At 34.8% G+C, this 23,182-nt stretch overlaps 1 protein-coding gene across 4 annotated transcripts in view; it reads left to right on the top strand.

Annotated features, from left to right (window-relative positions):
* SEC24B (SEC24 homolog B, COPII component) overlaps positions 1-22,940 on the top strand; it is an 87,673-nt gene extending 64,733 nt beyond the window's left edge. For all 4 annotated transcript variants that reach the window (XM_028121286.2, XM_028121285.2, XM_028121284.2 and 1 more), the window contains 15 exons: positions 468-577; positions 2,713-2,825; positions 5,343-5,461; positions 5,840-5,895; positions 6,142-6,348; positions 8,805-8,928; positions 9,359-9,517; positions 10,223-10,396; positions 11,035-11,145; positions 12,597-12,772; positions 13,377-13,514; positions 16,925-17,029; positions 17,850-17,942; positions 21,691-21,794; positions 22,044-22,940. In XM_028121286.2, coding sequence (XP_027977087.1) covers positions 468-577; positions 2,713-2,825; positions 5,343-5,461; positions 5,840-5,895; positions 6,142-6,348; positions 8,805-8,928; positions 9,359-9,517; positions 10,223-10,396; positions 11,035-11,145; positions 12,597-12,772; positions 13,377-13,514; positions 16,925-17,029; positions 17,850-17,942; positions 21,691-21,794; positions 22,044-22,158 — 1,904 coding nt within the window. In that variant the 3' untranslated portion in view covers positions 22,159-22,940. The remainder of the gene's footprint in view (positions 1-467; positions 578-2,712; positions 2,826-5,342; positions 5,462-5,839; positions 5,896-6,141; positions 6,349-8,804; positions 8,929-9,358; positions 9,518-10,222; positions 10,397-11,034; positions 11,146-12,596; positions 12,773-13,376; positions 13,515-16,924; positions 17,030-17,849; positions 17,943-21,690; positions 21,795-22,043) is intronic.
* Positions 22,941-23,182: the final 242 nt, after the last annotated feature.

Genomic DNA, 23,182 nt, shown 5'->3' with positions numbered 1-23,182 from the left:
AGAGAATATAGGCTAGAGACACTTCGTCTTGGCGGGCCAGGGGATGATGGGTAATGAGGAGAGTGACAGTAAAGGCAAAGTAAAAAAAATATTCACAAAACAAGCAGTGAAGTTCACGTGGACTAATTGTGCCATGTCTGTCATCCCCTTTAGTCATTTCTTAGGTCCTCTTAGTATAATTGCTTTCAAATTTGTGTTTCTGTCTGATTTTTTTTCCATGTCATATGCTATAATAAATAGGACATAAGGTTACCTGTCCTGGTTTCCTCACTTGATTTCACAATATAAGTTTTTTTTTATCTTCATATATTTTTTAAAGAGCATTTTTATCATTAGATATTCACAAAACCATTGTAAACCTTATATAAATATTAATGATAAAGGTGTTTATTTCTTGTTCTGCATATGTCTTATTTAGTTGCAAATTGTATTACTAAATTTGTACTGGATTTCTAATTATTACCTAGTTCCTGAAGAATTTATGTATAATCCCCTTACTCGATCTTATGGAGAGCCTCATAAACGACCAGAAGTTCAGAATTCAACTGTGGAGTTCATTGCTTCTTCAGATTACATGGTAATTATTCAATGTAAAAATTAGTCCTGGGATATAACTGTATTGGTCATTTATAATTTGCTGTTAAGTGAATTCTTGCAAAATTTTGAATTGTCCCCAGTATGAATTTTTTTTAAATAATGCTGAAAGTTTATACTTCACAAATAGAAAACTCTTTGTAAAGGTTACTTGATGTCCTAGAAGATGCAGTTATGTCACTAAGAAACATTAGTAGTTTTTTATGATAAGCACTATTTACAATTTGTTGCCATTTTGATTTGATTGCTCACATGAAATGAATATAAATATTCTTTTGCCATGTAATATTTAAGACCTTCAAACAGAAAAACTCAGTTTTCAAGCTCTTAAAGATACCATCATCTTACTGGTTCACCCAGTACAGCTGTCAAGATAAATGGATAGTGACTTGACTTTAATTTTTCTCTTTCCAGTTCATCATCAAATTCTACCTTTTCTTTAATTATACTATAAGATCTCATTCTTCTTTTCCATTTATAAAAATGAATCCTTGGCTTAAGTTCTCATCTTCTTTATCGTATCTACTCATTTTTTTTTAAAAGATTTTATTCATTTGAGACACAGAGATACAGAGAGAGAGAAAGCATGAGCAGGGAGAGAGGCAGAGGGAGAGGGAGAAGCAGGCTCCCCGTTGAGCCAGGAGCCCGATGTGGGGCTCAATTCCAGGACCCTGGGATCATGACCTGAGCCGAAGGCAGATGCTTAACCATCTGAGCCGCCCAGGCGCCCCCGTATCTACTCATTTTAAATGTATTTATAATAACTTACATTTCTTCAGTACCCTTATTACTAATCTTTGTTGTCTGCAAAAATGGAAGATGTTGCTAGTGGGGAAAGGTAAACAGAGAGAGCTAATGTGTATTAAATTCCTGTTTGACCCATTTCTTTCTTTGTTTTTGTAATTTTTATGGTCCTTTGTGTCCACTTTAGCATATGCCCACTTAACTACTGTTTCCTTGTCCGTTTCCATATTAACTATAGTAAACTTTTACTCTCAGCTTCTTACCTTCTTTACAACTTACATTCCCAACTCTGTTCTGACTCCTTAGGATCTTAATCTAATTGAAGTGGTGAAGCAAGAAGTTAATCTTTAATTTTTGCCATATGACCCATGTGATCCTTGGTTGGCCTATTAAGAAAAAAAAAGATTCTACGTATCCTTTCAACTTTCTATAACAGCAGTTTTTAAGCATATTTCAAAAAAGAGATAATAATATAGTGAACTATTACTTACCCATCACCGAGCTTCAACAGTTGTCAGCATTTTTCTAAATGTATTTCATCTATCCCCAGTCCACCCCAGTGCCCCCTCCCCTCACCCACCCTGGAGTTTATTAAATGGTGATCCCAGCATCATATCATTTAACCTATAAATACTTCAGTATACATCTCTAGCAGATAATGACTTAACATACTTAGAATACCATCACAAGGACTTCCTTTATACTCGGCACTTGACCCTTGGGATTTAGCCACCACCAGGTAACCTAAGAGCTAGTACTAATGGCTAGTACTATTAGTTGTCAGATTTTAAAAAACAAATATAAAAAACAGTATTTTTCTGGAGTAGGGAAGGGATATAGATGTTCATATTAAAAAATAAGCTCATTTTTTTCTTTGAAAGATACCTCAATCAACACTCTTATCAGGGAAACATTTAGCCCATCTACTTAAACATTACTGTAACAACTCCTTTTTTTTTTTTTTTTTAAGAGAACACAAGAGCCAGGGGGGTTGGGGATGTGAAGGTCAGAGGGAGAGGGAGAGAGAGAATCTTAAGCAGGCTCCATGCCCAGCACGGAGCCTGATGCGGGGCTGGATCTCACAACCCCGAAATCATGACCTGAGCTGAAATCAAGAGTTGGACGCCTAACCGACTGAGCCACCCAGGCACACCTAACAACTGCCTTATTATGCTTAATCCATAACCAACTTTATAAGGAAAAAAGCTAAAGGAATGTCATTTTCATTAGTACGTAAAATCTTATAAAATGTCGATCCTCCTATTTGTATATTTTTTGTGTGTCATTTACTCAGTAAATACCCAGTAGTGAAAGTGTTATAAAAAGAATAAATTGTGCCTACGAAATAAATTACATTATTTTCATTCCTTTCAGCTTCGTCCTCCTCAACCTGCAGTTTACTTATTTGTTTTAGATGTATCTCATAATGCAGTGGAAGCTGGATATTTGACAATTTTGTGCCAGTCATTGTTAGAAAATCTAGACAAGTAAGATTTTTTTTTACTCATAATGTGTGTGTACAAATATATATAAATGTGAAATGTTTATTAGCAATTTATGGGGTTGGTTTTTAATTACAGTTTGACTTTGTTTATCTCTTACTGCAAGAGTACTTCTTTGTCCACCTCAGACTAAGGGTCCTGCTACTTCGATTACTACAATTTATGACTTGGTATCTGAATCACAGAATTGTAAATGTTTAATACTTGCCGAGGAATTTAGATTTCATCTAACTGTTCCTCTGACTTAGCAGATCTGAGCACTGGCCAGGGTATCAAGGACCTGGATGAGAGAAATCTAGCTGAAATTTATGCCTGAGCAAGGAGTTTTTCGTATTAGTTTTAAATGTCCTAATGAGAAAATGAGCCAGATAAAGGGAAGGGAGGAATTGATTTTGTACTGAATATTTCAGGAAGCCAGAAACTGAACTCTTCATTTTGGCACATTGATAACGAGCTGTATTGTGAAAGTAGAAAGAGGGTATAGGATAGATTGCTTATACTTGGCTCTAATTCCTGCCTTGTATTAGTCATGAAGGAGACCCTCAACTAGCTTTAAAAATGACCCTTCCAAATCTCTGGAAAACAAAATAGTTTGTACATTTCTTTTTTTTACTCCCAACACCCACAGAGATTTGACTTAAGGTTATTAGTAAGAGTGGTTCACACCTGCATTGGTTCTTGACATGTATAGAGGAGTTGGGATGGTTGCACATATAAATACTTTGTCAGAAGTACTCTTGGTGATTCCAAAAAGTTTCTCCCATCTTCCATTTGAGCCTGAGAGTCCTTCCTCTAATAAGTGTTAGCTTTTATCACAGTAGTCTGCATGGCACTGATCTGGGCCTATGATAAGTGGATAACATTGAGATAAAAATATCCAGAGATATTAAATGATTTGCTTTTATTTTCTGTTAATAACTTAAGAGTTCTCATATTTTTATCCTTATTGAAGCATTTGCCCTGTTTTTAGTCAGAGGTGCTTAATTCAGATTCAGCTTTAGCAGTGAGTGGCAATGGAAGACTCTGCAAAGAGAGAGTTTTAAAACTGAAGAGTCAGCTTGCTGAGAAAGTATGAGCATATATAACTCTAGAAATAGGAGCCAGACCAATGAGTAACTATTTGTGAGTTAAATAAAATCGGGAATGGAAAATCATTTAAAACATGTATATTTAATTAAGCAGAAAGTAGAAGTATTAGGAAAATAAAAAGGTAACATGTTTTTGGAAAGGGCTATTGATAGATCATTGAGAAAAAAGAATTTGATGTGGAGCAATTGTAGCTCAACTCTGAATTTTGAGCTTGGAGTACTGTGGCTAAGTAGTCTCCTTTTTAACTGGTAACAAACGACCCTAACACTCATTGACCTTAGAAATTTCAAAGGAGCAAAGAATTTGTCTGTAGAAACATCATAAATCTTAACCAATATTGGTAAGCTAAACACCACGTAACTTGGTGCATTCTGTTCTCTGAAGTGCTTTTTGACCTTGTTTGCAGACCATCTGACTAGCCTGATCAGTCATGCATAATAGTAATAATGTTTCTTTTTTGATGCACACTGTTTTGGCATCCTATAATATTTAAAAATATTTTTAGAACATTGGTAAATAATATAACTATTATATATAAAATTATATAACAGCAGTTAATATGGTTGGTGGTACATAGAAACATACTTTTGTAAGATGAGGCATCCACTTTATCAATAAGGAGAACCCAACGAATAATGAAGTGATTTATTCTTTTGTGCCAGGGCATTGACTTTTGAATACAGAGTTCCAGCAGAAAACTAAAAGGTTGATGATAGATAAAATGTTTTGATGTTCTTAAATGTGGTTTTTATTTAAAATTTCTACATTAAAATCTTTACATTACATTGTCTTTTCTTGGAAAGTACTCATTTGTCATTCTGCCCTTAAACTATTTAAACTAGATACATTATTTTTGTGGTATTGGAACTGGAAAATATGAGTAAATTTTTAAAGGAGTGTGTTTTAAAGGAAAGTTAGCAAGAAATCTTTGGGGGATTTTTTGTTTGGAGAGAGAGTGTGTGCATGAGGGGGGGCGGGGGTAGAGAGGCGGGGGGAGAGAGAGAACCCCAAGCAGGCTCCACATACCCGGCATGGAGCCCAACTCAGGGCTTGATCTCACAACCCTAAGATCATTCACCTGACCCAAAGTCAAGAGTCGGGCACCTAACTGAGCTACTCAGGCACACCAGAAATCTTTGATTATTTAATCATATCATTTTTAGTTTGGGTTTAGATTTGAACATGGTTCAGTTTTCTGAAATAGTAACTGTAAACATGTTGGTTTCATCTGAAAATGGGATGGTTCATCCTTGGTCTTCTCTGATGTATGTTGGTTTAGGGAGGAATAACTTTCTGTCCTCTGTGAAAAAGCACATGTAATTATTTTTGGACTTAGTTCACTATTTTATTACTTTTTAAAATAAAATATGTAACTGAAAACTTTGAATTTAAAATTGTCATTTTTATCCTTAGGCTTCCTGGAGATTCACGAACAAGAATAGGATTCATGACCTTTGATAGCACTATTCATTTCTACAATTTACAAGAAGGATTATCACAGCCTCAAATGTTGATTGTCTCGGACATAGACGGTAAGCAATGAATAAGTCTTTTCTAACTGTAGCTTTTAAAATGGAGGCTACTTTGTTTGACAGTACATCCTGTCATAATGCTGTAAGGATAATTTGGTGTACTTTGATATTTGTTTCAAAATAGTTTCCTGGAAAAAAAAAATTTTTTTGTTTCCTGAAAAATACTTCATTCTAAGTTTTCTATGCCTGTGTACGTACTTAATACAAGTGTGCAGACACATGTGTAAAATGTACACAGGGTGTGTGTGTGTGTGTGTATAAGAAAGCAGTATTGTGGTACCCATTATATATGGCCTGATAAAAACTAAGATTTTTAAATTGATGATATTCTTTTGACTTGATTTATCTGTTGATTAAAATATATGTTTTCCCCCTTAGATGTTTTTCTACCTACACCGGATAGCTTACTTGTGAATCTATATGAAAGTAAAGAGGTGAGATAGATTTTTTTTTCTTAAAGTATGAAAACATTTCTGTTATTTCAACTATTTACTAAAATCTTTAACATTTATTTACTTGGTATATGAATACCACATAGACAATGTAGGTAGCGTATCTATTGACCCCCCTCAGGTTACGGTCCCCATGATAGAGTGGTATATATTATACTGCAGAATGTTTTAAAGAAGAAAATTGCCTTGCCCTCTCAGTAATTCAACTTTTAATCTTTGTTTTCCCAGCTTATAAAAGACCTTTTGAATGCATTACCAAATATGTTCACCAATACAAGAGAAACACACAGTGCCCTTGGTCCTGCGCTTCAGGCTGCCTTTAAATTAATGTCTCCAACAGGTGGCCGTGTGTCTGTATTTCAGACACAGTTACCTTCCTTGGGTGCAGGACTTCTGCAGTCCAGAGAAGACCCTAATCAGAGATCAAGCACAAAGGTATTGTATATTTGGTTTCTTGGTCATATTTAAGATGGTGTTTTGTACCTCCGTAGACTTTGTGATTATGTGTTCATTCTTCTACTTTTCTACTTCATGAATAGTAAAAACTCTGCTGAGAAGGTTTAATCAAATTATCGTTTTGTGTTGTTTTATTTCTTGGTTTGCAAGTCATAGAAATTTAGGAATCACTTACTCTAATCCTTTCATTTTACAGATGAGGAAAACAGATTAAACTTGCCAAAGGTTAAATAACTAATGGTAAAGGTGTGACTTGATTTTCTGGCTGCAGTGCTCTTTTCTGTTATACAAGGAATAATACTTACTAAATCTGAGATATTATAATTTAACATGCTCGTACTAATAAACATTTTAATTACAAAGGTAATACAAATCATTGCCTAACAAATTAAGCCATCAGTAATCTTTACTATCAAGATAATAGCGTTTATGGGCGCCTGGCTGGCTCCGTTGGTAGAGCTTGAGACTCTTTTTTTATTTTTATTTTTTTTAAAGATTTTGTTTATTTGACAGACAGACACAGCGAGAGAGGGAGCACAAGCAGGTGGAGTGGGAGAGGGAGAAGCAGGCTTCCCGTGGAGCAGGGAGCCCGATGCGGGGCTCGATCCCAGAACCCTAGGATCATGACCTGAGCCGAAGGCAGACACTTAACGACTGAGCCACCCAGGCGCCCCAGAGCGTGAGGCTCTTGATCTCAATGTCGTGAATTTGAGCCCCACATTGGGTATAGAGATTACTTAAAAATAAAATCTTTAAAAAAAAAAAAAAAGACAGTAGCGTGTAGTTATATAAACACATACAGATAAGCATAATTGGGCATCATACGTATACAGGATATTTTTTAACTGGCTTTTTTTTCATTGAAAGAGTATATTGTGAGCATTTTCTGAGGACCCTGAAAATTATCTTTAAAAAATACTTTTAGAGGTACCTGGCTGGCTGAGTTGGAAGAGCATGCAACTCAATCTCAGGGTTGTGAGCGCAAGCCCCTCTTTGAGGATAAAGATTACTAAAAAAATAATAAACTTGCAAAAATAAAAAAAATAAATATTTTTTAGTAAATATGAATGTATTTGATTTAATTAGTTCCCTCCTAGCTACTAAATAGTTGTCTCCAGTAGTTTCACTATAAAAGAAAAAAAAGACGATGAGGCTGAATACTACTTGGGTTTTATATGAAGATTTTGTCAGAGTGTTTGAATCCCTTATTTCAAATAATAAATGAACTAGAATCATTTTTGTGCTGTGTATAAGTTTTGTCTGACCTCAAGGAAATATTACAACTAATTATGAGTATGAATTAAACTGTTTTAATAGTGCCATAAATATTTAGCCACAATTTGGTTTTTCCTTAGGAAAAATTCCTAAAAGTGAAATTATTCAGTCAAAGAGTATATAAGCTTTATTTAAGTTATTAATGTGTTTTACTTGGATTTTTTTTTTTTTTTTACCAACTGTACTCTTAAGGACTCTCAAATCTTCTAGCCATCATTAAGTATTTTTGCTTTTTTCTTCACCAGTTTGCTAGAGAAAGTGCCATATTTCACTTTTAATAGAAACTGCATTTTTAAGTTACTTTTCAGGAAGAAAATCTAATTTTAAAATAAATTGGGGCAAATATATTTTTTAAACTCATCAAGTAGAGCTAGCATGCAGTTCACTGATCCAAAGCAGTCCGTTATAGAATATTGAGGGGTTTTGAACATAGGAAGGTAGTTATGTGTTACTGAAGTCTTCAGTGCAGTTTTGTTTTGTTTTTCTCATTTGACTTTTAGAAGTATTCTTTCTTTATCTGCCTGGGACTCAAAAGCTTAAATGCCTGTGCTAGTTCACATGTTTCTTCATATCTGAGTAAAGTCTTATATAGTAACCATATACTATAATTAAGAAGATTGAAACATTTTGTTTTGTAATACAGCATAGTGATTAAGAACTTGGAGCCTGGCTCTTGCATTTTTAACTCCTCTCTGGTGCCACCTTCTCAGCTCAGGTGTCCTTATACCAGTTAGGAAAAGCCTTCTTTAATCTAGGACTCTTTCACGTTGTTACGAACAGTATACAGTAAGGGTTAACAGCACTCACTCTGGAGCCAGATTTGGCGGGTTTATATTCCAGCATCCGCCACTCAATAACTATGTAATTGGTCATTACTTAATCTATTTTTTGCCTCAGTTTCCTCGTCTGTAAAATGTAGGTCACTTTAATTTATATAAAACATCTTGAACAGTGCTTTTTAAGTGCTTTATAAATGTTAGCAATTATTATTCTTAAAGAATCTGTGACAACTACCTAGACATTTAAAAAACTTCCTTAGTTTGATAGAAGGACAAAATACCCTAGAAATCCCTATATCCTCTTCATTATTGCAGGAGAGACATAGAAATATGTGCATAGTGCAAGGTTTCTAGCTCTTACTTTATGACCTGTTGACTTAGGTTGTACAACATCTTGGCCCTGCAACTGATTTTTATAAGAAACTGGCTTTAGATTGCTCAGGGCAGCAGACTGCAGTGGATCTGTTCCTTTTAAGTTCACAGTATTCTGATCTTGCTTCTCTAGGTAAGGAGATATCATCATGTTCATCTGTTTATATAAACATTTTTAGCATATAGTCAAATCTAAACTCTTTATTAAGAGTTCTCAACATTTGGGGGTAAAAAGCATGTGAATTGGATAGATACCATCTATGAAAATTACCAGTAAACTGTAAAGCACTATACATATCTAAAATGCCATTACTATTTGTTTTTAAAATCCAGTTCCTTTACCATTTTGCTTAATAATAAACCTTATCACATACTTTACAAATATTTGTGTTTTCTCAGATTTATATATTATACTTATTTTGACCGCTTAGGTTTTCTCATTATGACAGATTTTGTTCATGACATAGAATCTCTTCTATTGTTGGACAAGTAAGATATTACTGGATATTATTAGAGGATATTCTTGTTTCTGTAGCTAATACCTTTTCTGTTTCTCTCTGAAGCTTGCATGTCCAAGTACTCTGCAGGGTGCATCTATTATTACCCATCTTTCCATTATACTCACAATCCTTCACAAGCAGAAAAGTTACAAAAAGACTTAAAACGGTATCTCACAAGAAAAATTGGATTTGAAGCGGTTATGAGAATAAGATGTACAAAAGGTATGAAATTATAAAAATTAGGCTTTATATTACATACTTTTGTCAAAATTAATTACCCCTGACCACCTGTAATGATCCTTCATCATGAAGGACTTCCTGCCTGATCCAGTTAGCTGTAAGCTGTTTTAAATATATGTAGTTATTGAATAATCATTGCCCAGTTTTTTAAGTAATTTGAATAAATAAGCAAAAATAATGTTTGCTTTATTAGGAAGAACGTTAATAGAAAGCCATATTGGAGGTGATTTTAGAAGGAGAAGTAGAGGAGTAGGGAAGGTTGTAAATGAAAATTGTACGATGAATGATCTTTGCCTTCATAATCATTCAATTTGTCTTCAGTTTACCTCAGTTTTACGTGAGTGTTTGCTGGAGAGAATCTCCTCTCTAATTTTAATTCTTAAATGAGTTGTACAGTAATCATCATTTGTTTCATTTTGTGTATTAGATCTTCGTTTGACTTCAGATCACATATGGGAAAATTTAAGATCAGTTATCAATACAAGTTAAATGTCTACTCTCCCTTTTATATAAGCTGCATTGTTCTTTCTGAACTGGTGTTTTAGAACCTCTGCTGACACCCTAGTCCTACTGAGTTATCCTTTTGATTCAGTATCAGAGGCCGGTATTACTTCACAAAGTAGCTTTAGCCTGAGGTAAAGATACTTCTTTTACTTCATCTTTTATAACAGGTTTTCTCTCCCCTAGGTCTTTCAATGCACACTTTTCACGGAAACTTCTTTGTCCGTTCCACTGATCTGTTATCCCTTGCCAACATCAATCCTGATGCTGGATTTGCAGTACAACTGTCAATCGAAGAAAATTTGACAGATACTTCCTTAGTGTGCTTTCAGACAGCCCTATTATATACATCAAGCAAAGGTAATGTTAACAGATATGAAATACAATCAGCAGTAGTTTTCCCCTCCTTTTACATGCTAGGGGAAATGGGGAGAAAGAATGAACGAACATACAGTGGGAGATAAATGGAATTTGCGTTAGTTAATCAAATATACGTTTTTGGGTTTTTTTGTTTTTTTTAACTCATTTGAATCTTTAATATCTTTTTTGACTCGTGGAAGTCATGTATTCTCAGGATCGTATGTGTCTGGTAAACTCATGCTAAATCCAGCTACGTCATCCTTAGCATTATTTTTTGCCCCATAAAATAAAAAATTCCACATAGCGCATAAGGCCCACTTTAGTTATTTGACAGTCACGTTTTCTGTCATTTTACTCTGTTGGATATAATTTAGAGTGATTGATATTAAAATAAAAACCAGAACCTAATTTTCAGCTATATACAAAATAGTATATGTTCATAGTCTACAGATTTGGAGAGCGTTTTGATTTTCTTTAAAACATGTTACTTGTAAAACTTTTGTTTTTACATTTCAGAATCCTGTGGGTAGTTTAATCCAATCAAAATAGTAATTTGAATAATGTTTTGACCTGTTTGCTTTATTTCTCTCTTGGCCCAGTGTGTTTTTGCAATGACGTTGCTTCATCATTTCATATAGGTGAGCGGAGAATTAGAGTACACACGCTCTGTTTGCCGGTAGTAAGCTCACTAGCAGATGTGTATGCAGGAGTGGATGTACAGGCTGCCATCTGCCTTCTGGCAAACATGGGTGAGTAAAAATGTGAAGGAACAGGTGAAGTGTATTTTTCTATCCTAAAAACTGAAACCTGGGTATTTTTTTTTACCCTAGAAATCCCTTACTTAGAAAGTATATATATATGTTTTGCATTTTCATTTACAGCAGTATGAATTGGACTGTTCTTATATTTCTCACTAATTCCTCAGTTTAAAAATCTTCTGGGGGATTCATAATCACTAGAAGCTGGTAACAACCCAAATGTCCTTCAACTGGTAAATGTATGAACAATCTATGGTATATCCATACAACGGAAAGACAACTCAGTAATAAAAAGAAATGAATTATTGATGCCAACAGACGTGGATGATTCTCACAGTCATTATGCTAAATGAAAGGAGCTAAGCTTCAAAAAGACTACATACATGCATTCATATGACATTCTGGAAAAGGGAAAATTATAGGGATGAAGAACAAACAGATCATTGATTATCAGGGTTAAAGATAGAAGATTTTACCACAAAGGAGCAACACCAGTGGATATTTTTGGGGTAATGGAACTGTTATGCATTTTGATTGTGGTAGTGATTATATGGCTGTGTGTTTGACATATAATAACCATACAATTATACCCAAAAACGTACATTTTATTGTGTGTAAGTTAAAAAAAAAATCTTTTGGGGAATCAGTATAACACTGAGTTTTGTTTTGAGTGAATTTTCCTTTTGGGCATGAAATGAACCTTATTTTTCATGTAGTCCTGGAGAAAAATAGTCATTAGTACTCATTTTGGGGAAAAAAATCGTAATAACATTTACTAAAGCATCCCAGTTTTTAATTATTTTATATCAGTATTTCAAATTCAGTATGTTATAATTGTTCTTCAATATACTTTTATTTTTACTAGGGCACATCTGTAGGCTATCTCTAGCTTAATAAAATATGGACTTAGAAGAAAATAAGTTTCACACTGATTATCTGGCTCTTCAGTGTGTCTGAGAACCTATGTTCAGTTGCCCTCCTTTTTTTGTTGACTTGGGAATGCTTTGACAGGATTTCAGAGGATCACGGGATAACTCAGATTGTAGAACTTACATTGTTTCTGCAGAAAAAAAAGTGATACTTTTTACCTGTGACTTCTACTGGAGGAATGGCAACATCCCTAGAGCTTTCTCAGATGTAAATGGTTGATATACATTCTCTAATATCACTAGCAATTAAGTGGTTTTAGATGTAAAGAGACTAAGACAAAAGGATCCACAACAATCTAGATCTGTTCTGCTCGTGAGAATTATGCAGATGTACTTTGCAAAAATTGTGTAATGAGCAGACACTTGCAAAATGAAGGGGCAAGTGAAATGTTATTTTCTATCCTAAAAACAGAATTTTTGTTGGTTTCTTAAATAACGTGTTTAAATTTTATCCCTTACAGCATTCATTGGAATCTAGTGGTTAAATACATTTTCATTTTGATTGCTTTATAGCTGTTGATCGATCCATCTCATCAAGCCTATCGGATGCAAGAGATGCCTTAGTGAATGCTGTGGTGGATTCGTTGTCTGCATATGGCTCAACAGTCTCCAATTTACAGCACTCTGCACTGATAGCACCCAGCTCCCTCAAGCTCTTTCCCCTCTATGTTTTGGCCCTTCTCAAACAGGTAGCCCTCTTGTCTACACTGTTACATTTCATATATGTATCATATACTTTTCATACATTCTCAATACATAGATGAAGAAATGAAATCCAGGTTTTCTGGGGTTGTTAATATTTAACTGGATAATTTTGCAGCTTAGCACTGTTTTGAAAAACAATAGATCAGTAGAAAATTAAAGTATATAAAAACACACGATGACTCTAGTGAAACCATATGCTCTCTTTAATATGTGGGAGCAGCTTGAATAATGGTGTGCTTATAGCGCACTCTTAGTATATATGTGCTTCGGGAAAGAGACTCTAAGGAAAGGATTTACTGTCCATTGAACATCTTTCCAAGTCTCAGGCACTGTAATAGTTGTTATATATGCATCATTATATAATCCTTTCAGCAGCTAGAGAGCTATTTTTTTCTCATGATAATATAACTTTGAGAAGCTGAATAACGAGCTCACATATCTACCTATTGAGTGTCAGAGCTGAGAATTTAATCCAAGTCTGTTTTGAAGGCCATGCTTTTTCCATGACTGTGATGGTATATATATTTGTTTTGATATGTATCTGTATTTATGTTTTATTTGAAAAATATGTAATTTTTTTTCTTGTAGAAAGCATTTAGAACCGGTACAAGCACACGCCTGGATGATCGTGTATATGCCATGTGTCAGATAAAGTGTCAGCCACTTGTTCATCTAATGAAAATGATTCATCCCAACTTATACAGGATAGACAGATTGACAGATGAGGTATAATTTTTTTAGTGTATTTGAAACTTTTTTATTTAAATATATTTGAGTATCTTGATTCTACAGCTAAGGTGCTAATGTATTCGTAACAATATTTTACATCTGCTTTTTCCCTGTGATAGTAATAATACATTAAATAAGGACACTAGCTATGAATTTGGTTGAATAATAGGACTATCAGATACTATCTGTGGTTATGGAGTTTTCAAAAATATGGAAAGTTATTCACCTTGAGGCTTGGTTATAATATTTATTACAAAGCTAAGTTGTAGAGTGGACATCTCCATTTATATTTTGTAGATACTGACTGTTCCTGTTGTGATCAGAGTACAATTTTTATTTTTGTTGGGTTTTTTTTTTAATATTTTATTTATTTATTAGAGAGAGAGGGAGTGTGCACAAGTGGGGGGAGGGGCAGAGGGAAAAGCAGGGAACCTGATGCCGGGCTCCATCCTGGGACTCCTGGATCATGACCTGAGCCAAAGGCAAAGGCTTTACAAGATTGAGCCATCCAGATGTCCTATTTTTGTTTTTAACTCCAGTATAGTTAATGGATAGTGTTATATATTAGTTTCAGGTGTACAATATAGTGCTTCAGTAATTCTATACATTACTCAGTGCTCATCATGACCAATGTATTCTTGATCCCTTTTACCCACCCCTCACCCACCTCTGGTAACCACCAGTTTGTTCTCTGGAGTTAGGAGTCTGGTTTTTTTGGTTTTTCTCTGTGTGTGTGTGTGTTTGTTTTGTTTCTTATATTCCACATATGAGTAAAATCATACAGTATTTGTCTTTCTCTGACTTACTTCACTTAGCATTATACCATCTACATCCATCCATGGTGTGGCAAGATTTCATTCCTTTTTATGACTGAGTAACATTCCATTGTATGTGTGTGTGTGCACACACCACTTTTTCTTTATCCATTCATCTGTTGGGGATACTTGGATTACCTCCATACTTTGGCTATTGTAAATAATGCTCCAGTAAACACAGGGGTGCATATATCTTTTTGAATTAGTGTTTTTGTATTCTTTGAGTAAATACATAGTAGTGGAATTAATGGATCATATGGTAATTCTGTTTTTAATTTTTTGAGGAACCTCCGTATAGTTTTCCACAATGGCTGCACTAGTTTGCATTCCCACCAGTAGTGCATGAGGGTTCCTTTTTTCTCCACATTCTTGTCAACATTTGTTGTTTCTTGTGTTTATTTTAGCCATTCTGACAGGTGTGAGGTGGTATATCTCATTGTGATTTCGAATTGCATTTCCCTGATGATGAGTGATGTTGAGCATCTTTTCATGTGTCAGTTGGCCATCTGGATGTCTTTAGAGAAATGTCTGTTCATGTCTTCTGCCCATTTTTTAATTGGATTATTTGGGTATTTTTGTTGTTGAATTGTGTAAGTTCTTTATATATTTTGGGTATTAAACCTTATTGGATATATCATTTGTAAATGTCTTCTCCCATTCAGTAGGTTGTCTTTTTGTTTTGTTGATTGTTTCCTTTGCTATGCAGAAGCTTTTTATTTTGATGTAGTCCCAATGATTTATTTTTGTTTTCATTTCCCTCACCTTAGGAAACCTTCTGGAAAGATGTTGCTATGGACAATGTCAGAGAAATTATTGCCTGTGCTCTCTTCTAGGAGTTTTACAGCTTCAGATCACATATTTAGGTTCTTAGTCCATTCTGAGTTTATTTTTGTGTACATTGTATGAAAGTGATCAAATTTCATTCTTTTGAATGTTGCTATCCAGTTTTCTCAACACCATTTGTTGAGGAGCCTGTCCTTTCCCATTTCATATTCTTGTCTCCTTTGTCAAAGATTAATTGACCAAATAATCATGAGTTTATTTCTGGGCTCTCTGTTCCATTCCATTGATCTTTGTGTCTGTTTTTGTGCCAGTACCATACTGTTTTGATTACTGTAGCTTTGTAGTATATCTTGAAATCTGGGATTGTTTTTTCAAGATTGCTTTAGCTATTTGGGGTTGTCTGTGGTTCCATACACATTTTGGGATTATTTGTTTTATTTCTCTGAAAAATACTGTTGCTGTTTTGATAGGGATTATATTAAATCTGCAGATTGCTTTGGGTAGTATGGACATTTTAACAGTATTTGTTCTCCCAGTCCATGAACATGGACTATCTTTCCATTTGTTTGTGTCGTCTTCAATTTCTTTCACTAGTGTGTTCAAGAGTTTTCGGAGTACAGGTCTTTCACATCCTTGGTTAATTTATTCCTAGGTATTTTATTATTTTGGGTGCAATTGTAAATGGGATTGTTTTCTTAATTTATCTTTCTGCTACTTCATTATTAGTGTATAGAAATGCAACGGATTTCTCTATATTGATTTTATGTCCTGCGACCTTAGTGGATTCATTTATCAGTTCTAGAATGTTTTGGTGGAGTCTTCAGGGTTTTCTGTATAGAGTATCGTGTCATCTGCAAGTAGCGAAAGTTTTACTTCTTCCTTACCGATTTGGGTGCCTTTTATTTCTGTTGTTGCCATCTGATTGCTGTGGGTAGAACTTCCAGTACTATGTTGAGTAAAAGTGGTAGGAGTGGACATGCTTGTCCTGTTCCTAATCTTAGGGGAAAAGGTCTCAGTTTTTCACTCTTAAGTATGATGTTAGCTGTGGGTTTTTCATGTATGGCCCTTATTATGTTGAGGTATGTTCTCTCTGATCCAAGTGCAATTTTGATTATATTATAAACCAAATCTGGTGTCCCAACAGTTATTTTTAATATGCAAATATGTAGTGCCTTTTCTTCCTTGAGTTAAAACTACTCTTTGGAATCTTCTGTGTTTTGTTATTCGAGAAATGTAAAAAAGTAGCTTGCTTTGCAGCAGATTTAATAATGATACTTTTAACATATCCAGATCCCAGCAGGGAAGGAAGTGGACATATCCAGATCCCAGAAGGGAAGGAAATGGACAGATCATTTTACATATTCATGTTTTTATCTTTTTTAAAGATTTTATTTATTTATTTTAGAGAGAGAGAGAGAGAGAGCGTGCACAAGCAGGGGGAGGGGCAGAGGGATAGGGAGAGGGAGAGAACTCAAACAGGCTCAGCGCTTAGCTTGTGCCGGATGCAGAGCCCAACACAGGGCCGATCTCGTGACTCTGAGATCACCACTTAAGCTGAAACCAAGAGTCAGATGCTTAACCGACTGAGCCACCCAGGTGCTCCATCATGTTTATATCTTTGTAATTTGAATACATTTGAGTGTCTTGATTCTACAGTCAAGGTGGTAATGTATTATCAGTAATTTTTTGCAACTTACAAAATTCTTGTGTCATTTTTCAGTATTTCATAAAGAGCTAGTAGCCATTATGCTCCAGACTGTGATGATAGCTATATAAGCTCAATCCATCTCTTTTTTTTTTTTTTTCCAGGGTGCAGTACATGTTAATGACAGGGTCGTACCTCAGCCACCTCTTCAAAAATTGTCTGCAGAAAAACTGACAAGAGAAGGTGCTTTCCTTATGGACTGTGGCTCTGTAAGCACCCTCTACTGATAAAAGTGTAACACTGTTCCAGCTGGCAAAAGGAGAAACACGTACAGGGTCCAGCTTTGTGACCATAGATCAGACAGTGAAAGGTGAAATTAGGAATGGAGAGGCAATAAAATAAATTTGTACCTGGCACAAGAGGTCAATTTACTTTAGACTCTCCTAGTTGGATATCATTTTATTATCATGGATTATTTATTGTCATGGATTATGTATACTTGATAGAAATGTAAAGAGATAAGTTCTGTCTTCAAGGATTTTACCATCTAGAATCATAAAATTCAAAGGGACCTCAGGAGTCTTATCAGTTTCAGCTTCTATCCTTTGTCTGAAATGCCATTAACGATTAGAAGTTTAAGAGAAGTCACTGGGCAGGATGGTGGTGAAGTGTATCAGAATGGTCGAGGTGACTTCATAAATGATACCTTTTGAGTAGGAAAAGGGTGGATGAGGGAGAGCCCATTAGTTAAAATACTCAGAGAGTAATTGAAAAAGTGGGTAAGAAATACAATGAGTCAGTTATCCTGGCTAAAGCACTACCTTCTTACGGGAAAAAAAGTAAGGAAGATGGTAAAATGTATTTTATGGGAATTCTTGAAATTTAAGCTAAGAAGATGTGAACCACTCTAAATTCCTGGATATAGATCCCAAATGTACCAATTACAGGTTTCCTTTTTACTTTTATGTTTGTTCCTATTTAATTGAGACCATATACTTTACCTCTTTTATGCTTGATATTTTGAGAAAATTATCTATAATAGGTTTCAGATTAGGAAGTTTTAATATTTTGTTGTTTTTTTCATTTTAGGTTTTTTACATTTGGATTGGAAAAAGCTGTGACAATAACTTCATAGAGGATGTACTTGGGTATCCTAATTTTGCATCAATACCACAGAAAATGGTCAGTGGCTTTTACAGTTTTAAGTTTTGTATGCTTGTTTGTTTAAAATTTTTAGTAAGATAAAATTCACACATAGTTCACCATTTTAATTATCATAAAGTATCTAATGTGGTACAACAATCACCAGTATCTTAATTTCAAGCATTTCTATCACCCCAAAAAGAACCTGTATTCTAAATTCTCCCCTCCTGCTTTCCCCTAGCAACCACTAATTTACCTTCTGTCTCTCTGGATTTGCCATTTCGTATATATGGAATCACATAATATGTGGCCTTTTGTGTTTGTTTTTTCACTTCTCACAATGTTTTCAAAGTTCAACCATATTGTAGCATGTATGAATACTTTATTCTTTTTTATGACTAAATAATAATTATATGGTTAGGCTACATTTTTAAATCGAGTCATTCATTCATGGACATTGGGTTGTTTTCACTTTGGGGCTATTGTGAGTAGTTTAGTATGAACAATTTATGTGCAAGTGTTTGTGTGAACTGTTTTCAGTTCTCTTGGGTATATACCTAGGAGTAGAATTTCTGGGTCATATGTTAAGCTCTGTGTTTAACTTTTTGAGGAACTGCCAGACTGTTTTCCAACAACTTTAACTTCTGATTTAAATTATTTTGGTGATAATAAACATAATTTTTGCAGTGGGCCTTTACTGTATGTATATTAACCAATACCAAAGAAATATGATTCTGAAAACAGTTCTCTATATTTAAATAATAGGAAAGACCTACTTTATCATTGGATATTGTAAATATGTCCTTTCTCCTGAAATTAATTTAAAGTCAGTGTACTTTTTATCACATTCTGCTATTGTTTGATTTGTTTTTTTTTATTTGACACATTAATTCCAGAGTTCAATTCTAAGACTCAGCAAATGAAGTTAATAAGGAAAAATTTGAAAAGAGGGAATAAAGTCAGCAAAGGGGAAAAGGCTATGAAAAAGAAGTTCTAAATAAAATAGTAAACTTTATTTTAAAGCTGTAGTTATTTAAACACTGTGATACTGGCATAATGAACATATCAGCAGAACAAAATGGAGGTCAGAAATGGATCTAATTCATGAAAAATAGGATGTGGTAAACATTGTAGTTAAAGAAAAAATACTAGAAAAATAATTTTTATTATATTAAAATGGGTAAGGCCTTTGTAAGTTAGTGATGGAAAAGATTAATAAATCTTAAAAAATAAAACATTTCTATGTGGTAAAATAAATAAACCAAAAGACAGACAACAAAATCAGAAGTTTATCTGTAGCTGAGGACTGAAAAAAGGCTAATTTTTCTAGTATAAAAAGTTGTCTTACAAATCTTTAGGAAAGACACCCTGGTCCCCTCAGAAAAAAAAGGAAAAGAAAAATGGGCAAAGGATTTGAATAGGCAATTTCCAAGCCAGGGAGGAAATACAGTAGTAGCCATATGAAACAATGTTCAGCCTCACTCATAGTTATGAAAACAAAATAACAGTAAATAAAGCTTTACTATTTAATTTTTTTTTTTTTTTTTACATACACTATACCTTGAGTTAGTTTACTATTAATTTGGCTTTGGAAACAGCCTCATATAAATTCATATACAAAAATATATATTTATATTTTGTAATATACATTTATTTATTAAATTTATAAACTATATTTATAAAAACATACAAGAATAGACTCTTTAACTCTTTCAAAAATAATCTTTCATATAGTTTTTAAATTTATTTATACATCCACACTGTTCTTTAAAATTCCTTGCCCTTAAATTTTTAATTTTTTATTTTGGTTCCGGTTAGTTAACGTACAGTGTTATATTAGTTTCAGATGTACGGTATAGTGATTCAGCACTTCCATATATCACCCTCTGCTCATCACAAGTGCACTCCTTAACCCCCATCACCTATTTAACCTCCCTCCACCCTCCCCGCTGGTAATCATCAGTTCTCTATAGTTAAAAGTCTGTTTCTGGGTTTCCCTCTCTCTTTCTCTCTTTTGCTTGTTTTGTTTCTTAAATTCCACAGAAGAGTGAAATCATGTGGTATTTGTCTTTCTCTGATTATTTTGCTTAGCATTATACTCTCTAGCTCCATCCATGTTGTTGGAAATGGCAAGATTTCATTCTTTTTGATGGCTGAGTAATATTCGAGTGTGTGTGTGTGTGTGTGTGTGTGTGTGTGTGTGTGTGTATGTGTGTGTACGTGTACTACATTGTCTTTATCCATTCATCAGTCAAAGGACCCTTGGGCTGTTTCTGTAATTTGGCTGTTGTAGATAACGCTGCTATAAACAGGGATGCTTGCATCCCTTTGAATTAGTGTTTTTGTGTCCTTCGGGTAAATACCTAGTAGTGCAGTTGCTGGGTTGTAGGGTAGTTCTGTTTTTAAGTTTTTGAGGAACCTTCCGCAGTGGCTGCACCAGTTTGCATTCCCTCCAGCAGTGCAGTAGGGCTCCCCTTTCTCCACATCCTGGCCAACACCTGTTTTTTCTTGTGTTGTTGATTGCAGCCATTCTGACAGGTGTGAGGTGACATCTCATTGTAGGGGTTTGTTGTTGTTGTTGTTGTATATCTCATTGTAGTTTTGATTTGCATTTCCCTGATAGTAAGTGATGTTAAACATCTTTTCATGCATCTTGTTGGCCATCTGGATGTCCCTTGCCCTTAAATTTTAGGGACTAAAGGAAACACACAATTCTGTGAGAATGGCTGTTATTAGAAGAGGATGGAATCTATAACTGTTGAGTAAATTTAGAAGTTAGTGATAGCCCCCTTCATTTGCATGTTTCCTTTAGATGAAATTAAAAGGACAGTACAATACCAGTGATATACTATTCACTGTGGATGTTTTATTGATTTACTCAGAAAAAATATAATATGCGGGTATAGTATCAGTGACATACTTATCATTAAACGTGTTGGGGCACCTGGGTGGCTCAGCCAGTTAAGCACCTGACTCTTGATCTCGGCTCAGGTCATGATCTCAGAGTTGTGACATTGAACCCACCTTGGGGGGCGCCTGGGTGGCTCAGTCATCAAGTGTCTGCCTTTGGCTCGGGTCATGATCTCAGGGTCCTGGGATCAAGCCCCGCATCGGGCTCCCTGCTCGGCAGGAAGCCTGCTTCTCCCTCTCCCACTCCCCCTGCTTGTGTTCCCTCTCTCGCTGTGTCTCTCCCTGTCAAACAAATTAATATAATATAATAATAATAATAAGTAAATCTTAAATTAAACCCTGCCTTGGGCTCCGCACCAGGTGTGGAGCCTGCTTAAGATTCACCTGGGTGGCTCAGTCGGTTAAGCATCTGCCTTTGGCTCAGGTCATGATCCCAGGGTCCTGGGATTGAGCCCCGCATCGAGCTCCCTGCTCAGCCGGGAAGCCTGCTTCTCCCTCTAGCTCTGTCCCTCCCCCACTGCTTGTGATCTCTCTCTCTCTCTCTCTCTGTCAAATAAATAAAATCTTCTAAAAAAAAGATTTTTTTCTCTCCCTCTCCCTCTGCCCCACTTTGCTCCCCATCCCCCTGCTTCCACAAGTACACACACTCTTTCTCTAAAAATGAATGAATGAATGACTAAAACATGTTTTATTAACTTATCCAGAAAAATATAAACAGATTTGTGAACACTTTAAATTTTACCCATTTGGTTGCTGCTTTAGGACTGGGAATAGAGTGCTGGCAGTTGGTTGAGCGGGAATGCATCATGATTTAGTTCTAATATTGCTACAGTCTGTGAGTAAGGAAGTAATTTCCGGATTATATTACTTTTACCAGACACATCTTCCAGAGCTAGATACACTTTCATCAGAAAGGGCGAGATCCTTTATATCTTGGCTTAGAGACAACAGACCATTAAGCCCAATTCTTCACGTGGTAAAGTAAGTACTTCTGTAACTTAATTATGAAATTGTTTTATCCTGCACAGTCTGTGTGAAGTTGCTTGTCTTCAGAGCAAACTTTAAATAATATTATAAAAATGTATTCTAATAGGAGAATGCTGTTAATTGATTAATATCCCTTGTGTTCCATTTTCCTAAAGCCCCCATGTATTAGTGATTTTTTTAATGTATAATTACTCTTTATAATAACATGCATTTTTAAATAAATTCTCTTTTTTTCTATTTCAGAGATGAGAGTCCTGCCAAAACGGAATTTTTTCAACATTTGATTGAAGACCGAACAGAAGCCGCATTCTCTTACTATGAATTTTTGCTTCACATTCAGCAGCAAATTTGTAAGTGAAGTAGAATAAAATTGAATAAGAAGAAAAAGACCCATAGCCTAGGTAAAGCATAATCTGTCAGAGAAGCACATAGGATATTTGAAATGAAGGCATTTGCTGTTACAAGACACAATGCATAGCATAGCACCCTGAGGCTTTGGCAGAAGGTAAAGGGGAAGAAAGAACTTAACAGATTTTCTTCAGCCTGAATTAATGGTAATGATGATGCTGTTTCACCGAGTCTGTTTTGAGTTGGTTTCTACACATTTCCAGTAGCGCAGCAGTACAGTGCTCTGTCCATTGCAAGCCAGCACATTTATGTAGCTCTGTGGAATGATACGTCATAATGTCAAATTAGATCAATCCCTTCTTCTGATAATTAATATAACATTTCTGGACTTGAACTCTGACAAGAGATGCCAAAAGGCAGTGGTACCGTGTTACTTGTTTATATGAATTACTTTTTAACAAGGAATGATTTGTATTCATGAATTCAATATTTTCCCTGTAAAAACAGTAGCATTTCAGTACATGAACTATAGAAAAATATATGTATAATGTACATAAATGTTACATTTGTAAAGAAAATGTAAAAATGTAACTACAAAATATGAATTGCTTAAACTGTGCTGCATTGTTGGATGACAACTCTTTTTGTCACAGTTAGAGAATGAGGTTGACTAATGCGTATTATGAATTGAGTCCACAAAAGAAATACAAAACTCTTTGTAATTCTGTTAAATCTTTTATGTGGATTTATTTATGATCAGCCTACTAATTAAAAATATTTTGCTTGACAATATTTGGTGTTTTTTTCTGTGTGGGGAGGGTTGGTGTTACTTTCACATATTGAGTTTACTACTTGAATTTAGTAGCATTTGAATCCATTCGTTTTTATTAGTTTGTGGACATTACCAAGTCCTCATTCTGTTTGTATTCTAAAAAACCAGTGTCACTTTTAAAATACATATGAGTGTTGACTAGGTATAATCTTAATTTGTCTTTCTCAGTTAAAATTAGGCCTTTTTTTCTGTACATTCATAG

This window comes from Eumetopias jubatus, unplaced genomic scaffold (genome assembly GCF_037043125.1).
Source record: "Eumetopias jubatus isolate StellerSeaLion01/CBP00866 unplaced genomic scaffold, mEumJub1_p1.0 scaffold_2, whole genome shotgun sequence".
Classification (NCBI taxonomy): domain Eukaryota; kingdom Metazoa; phylum Chordata; class Mammalia; order Carnivora; family Otariidae; genus Eumetopias; species Eumetopias jubatus.
The sequence above is the reverse complement of the archived record's forward strand: the minus strand, read 5'-3'. Positions and strand labels throughout refer to the sequence as shown.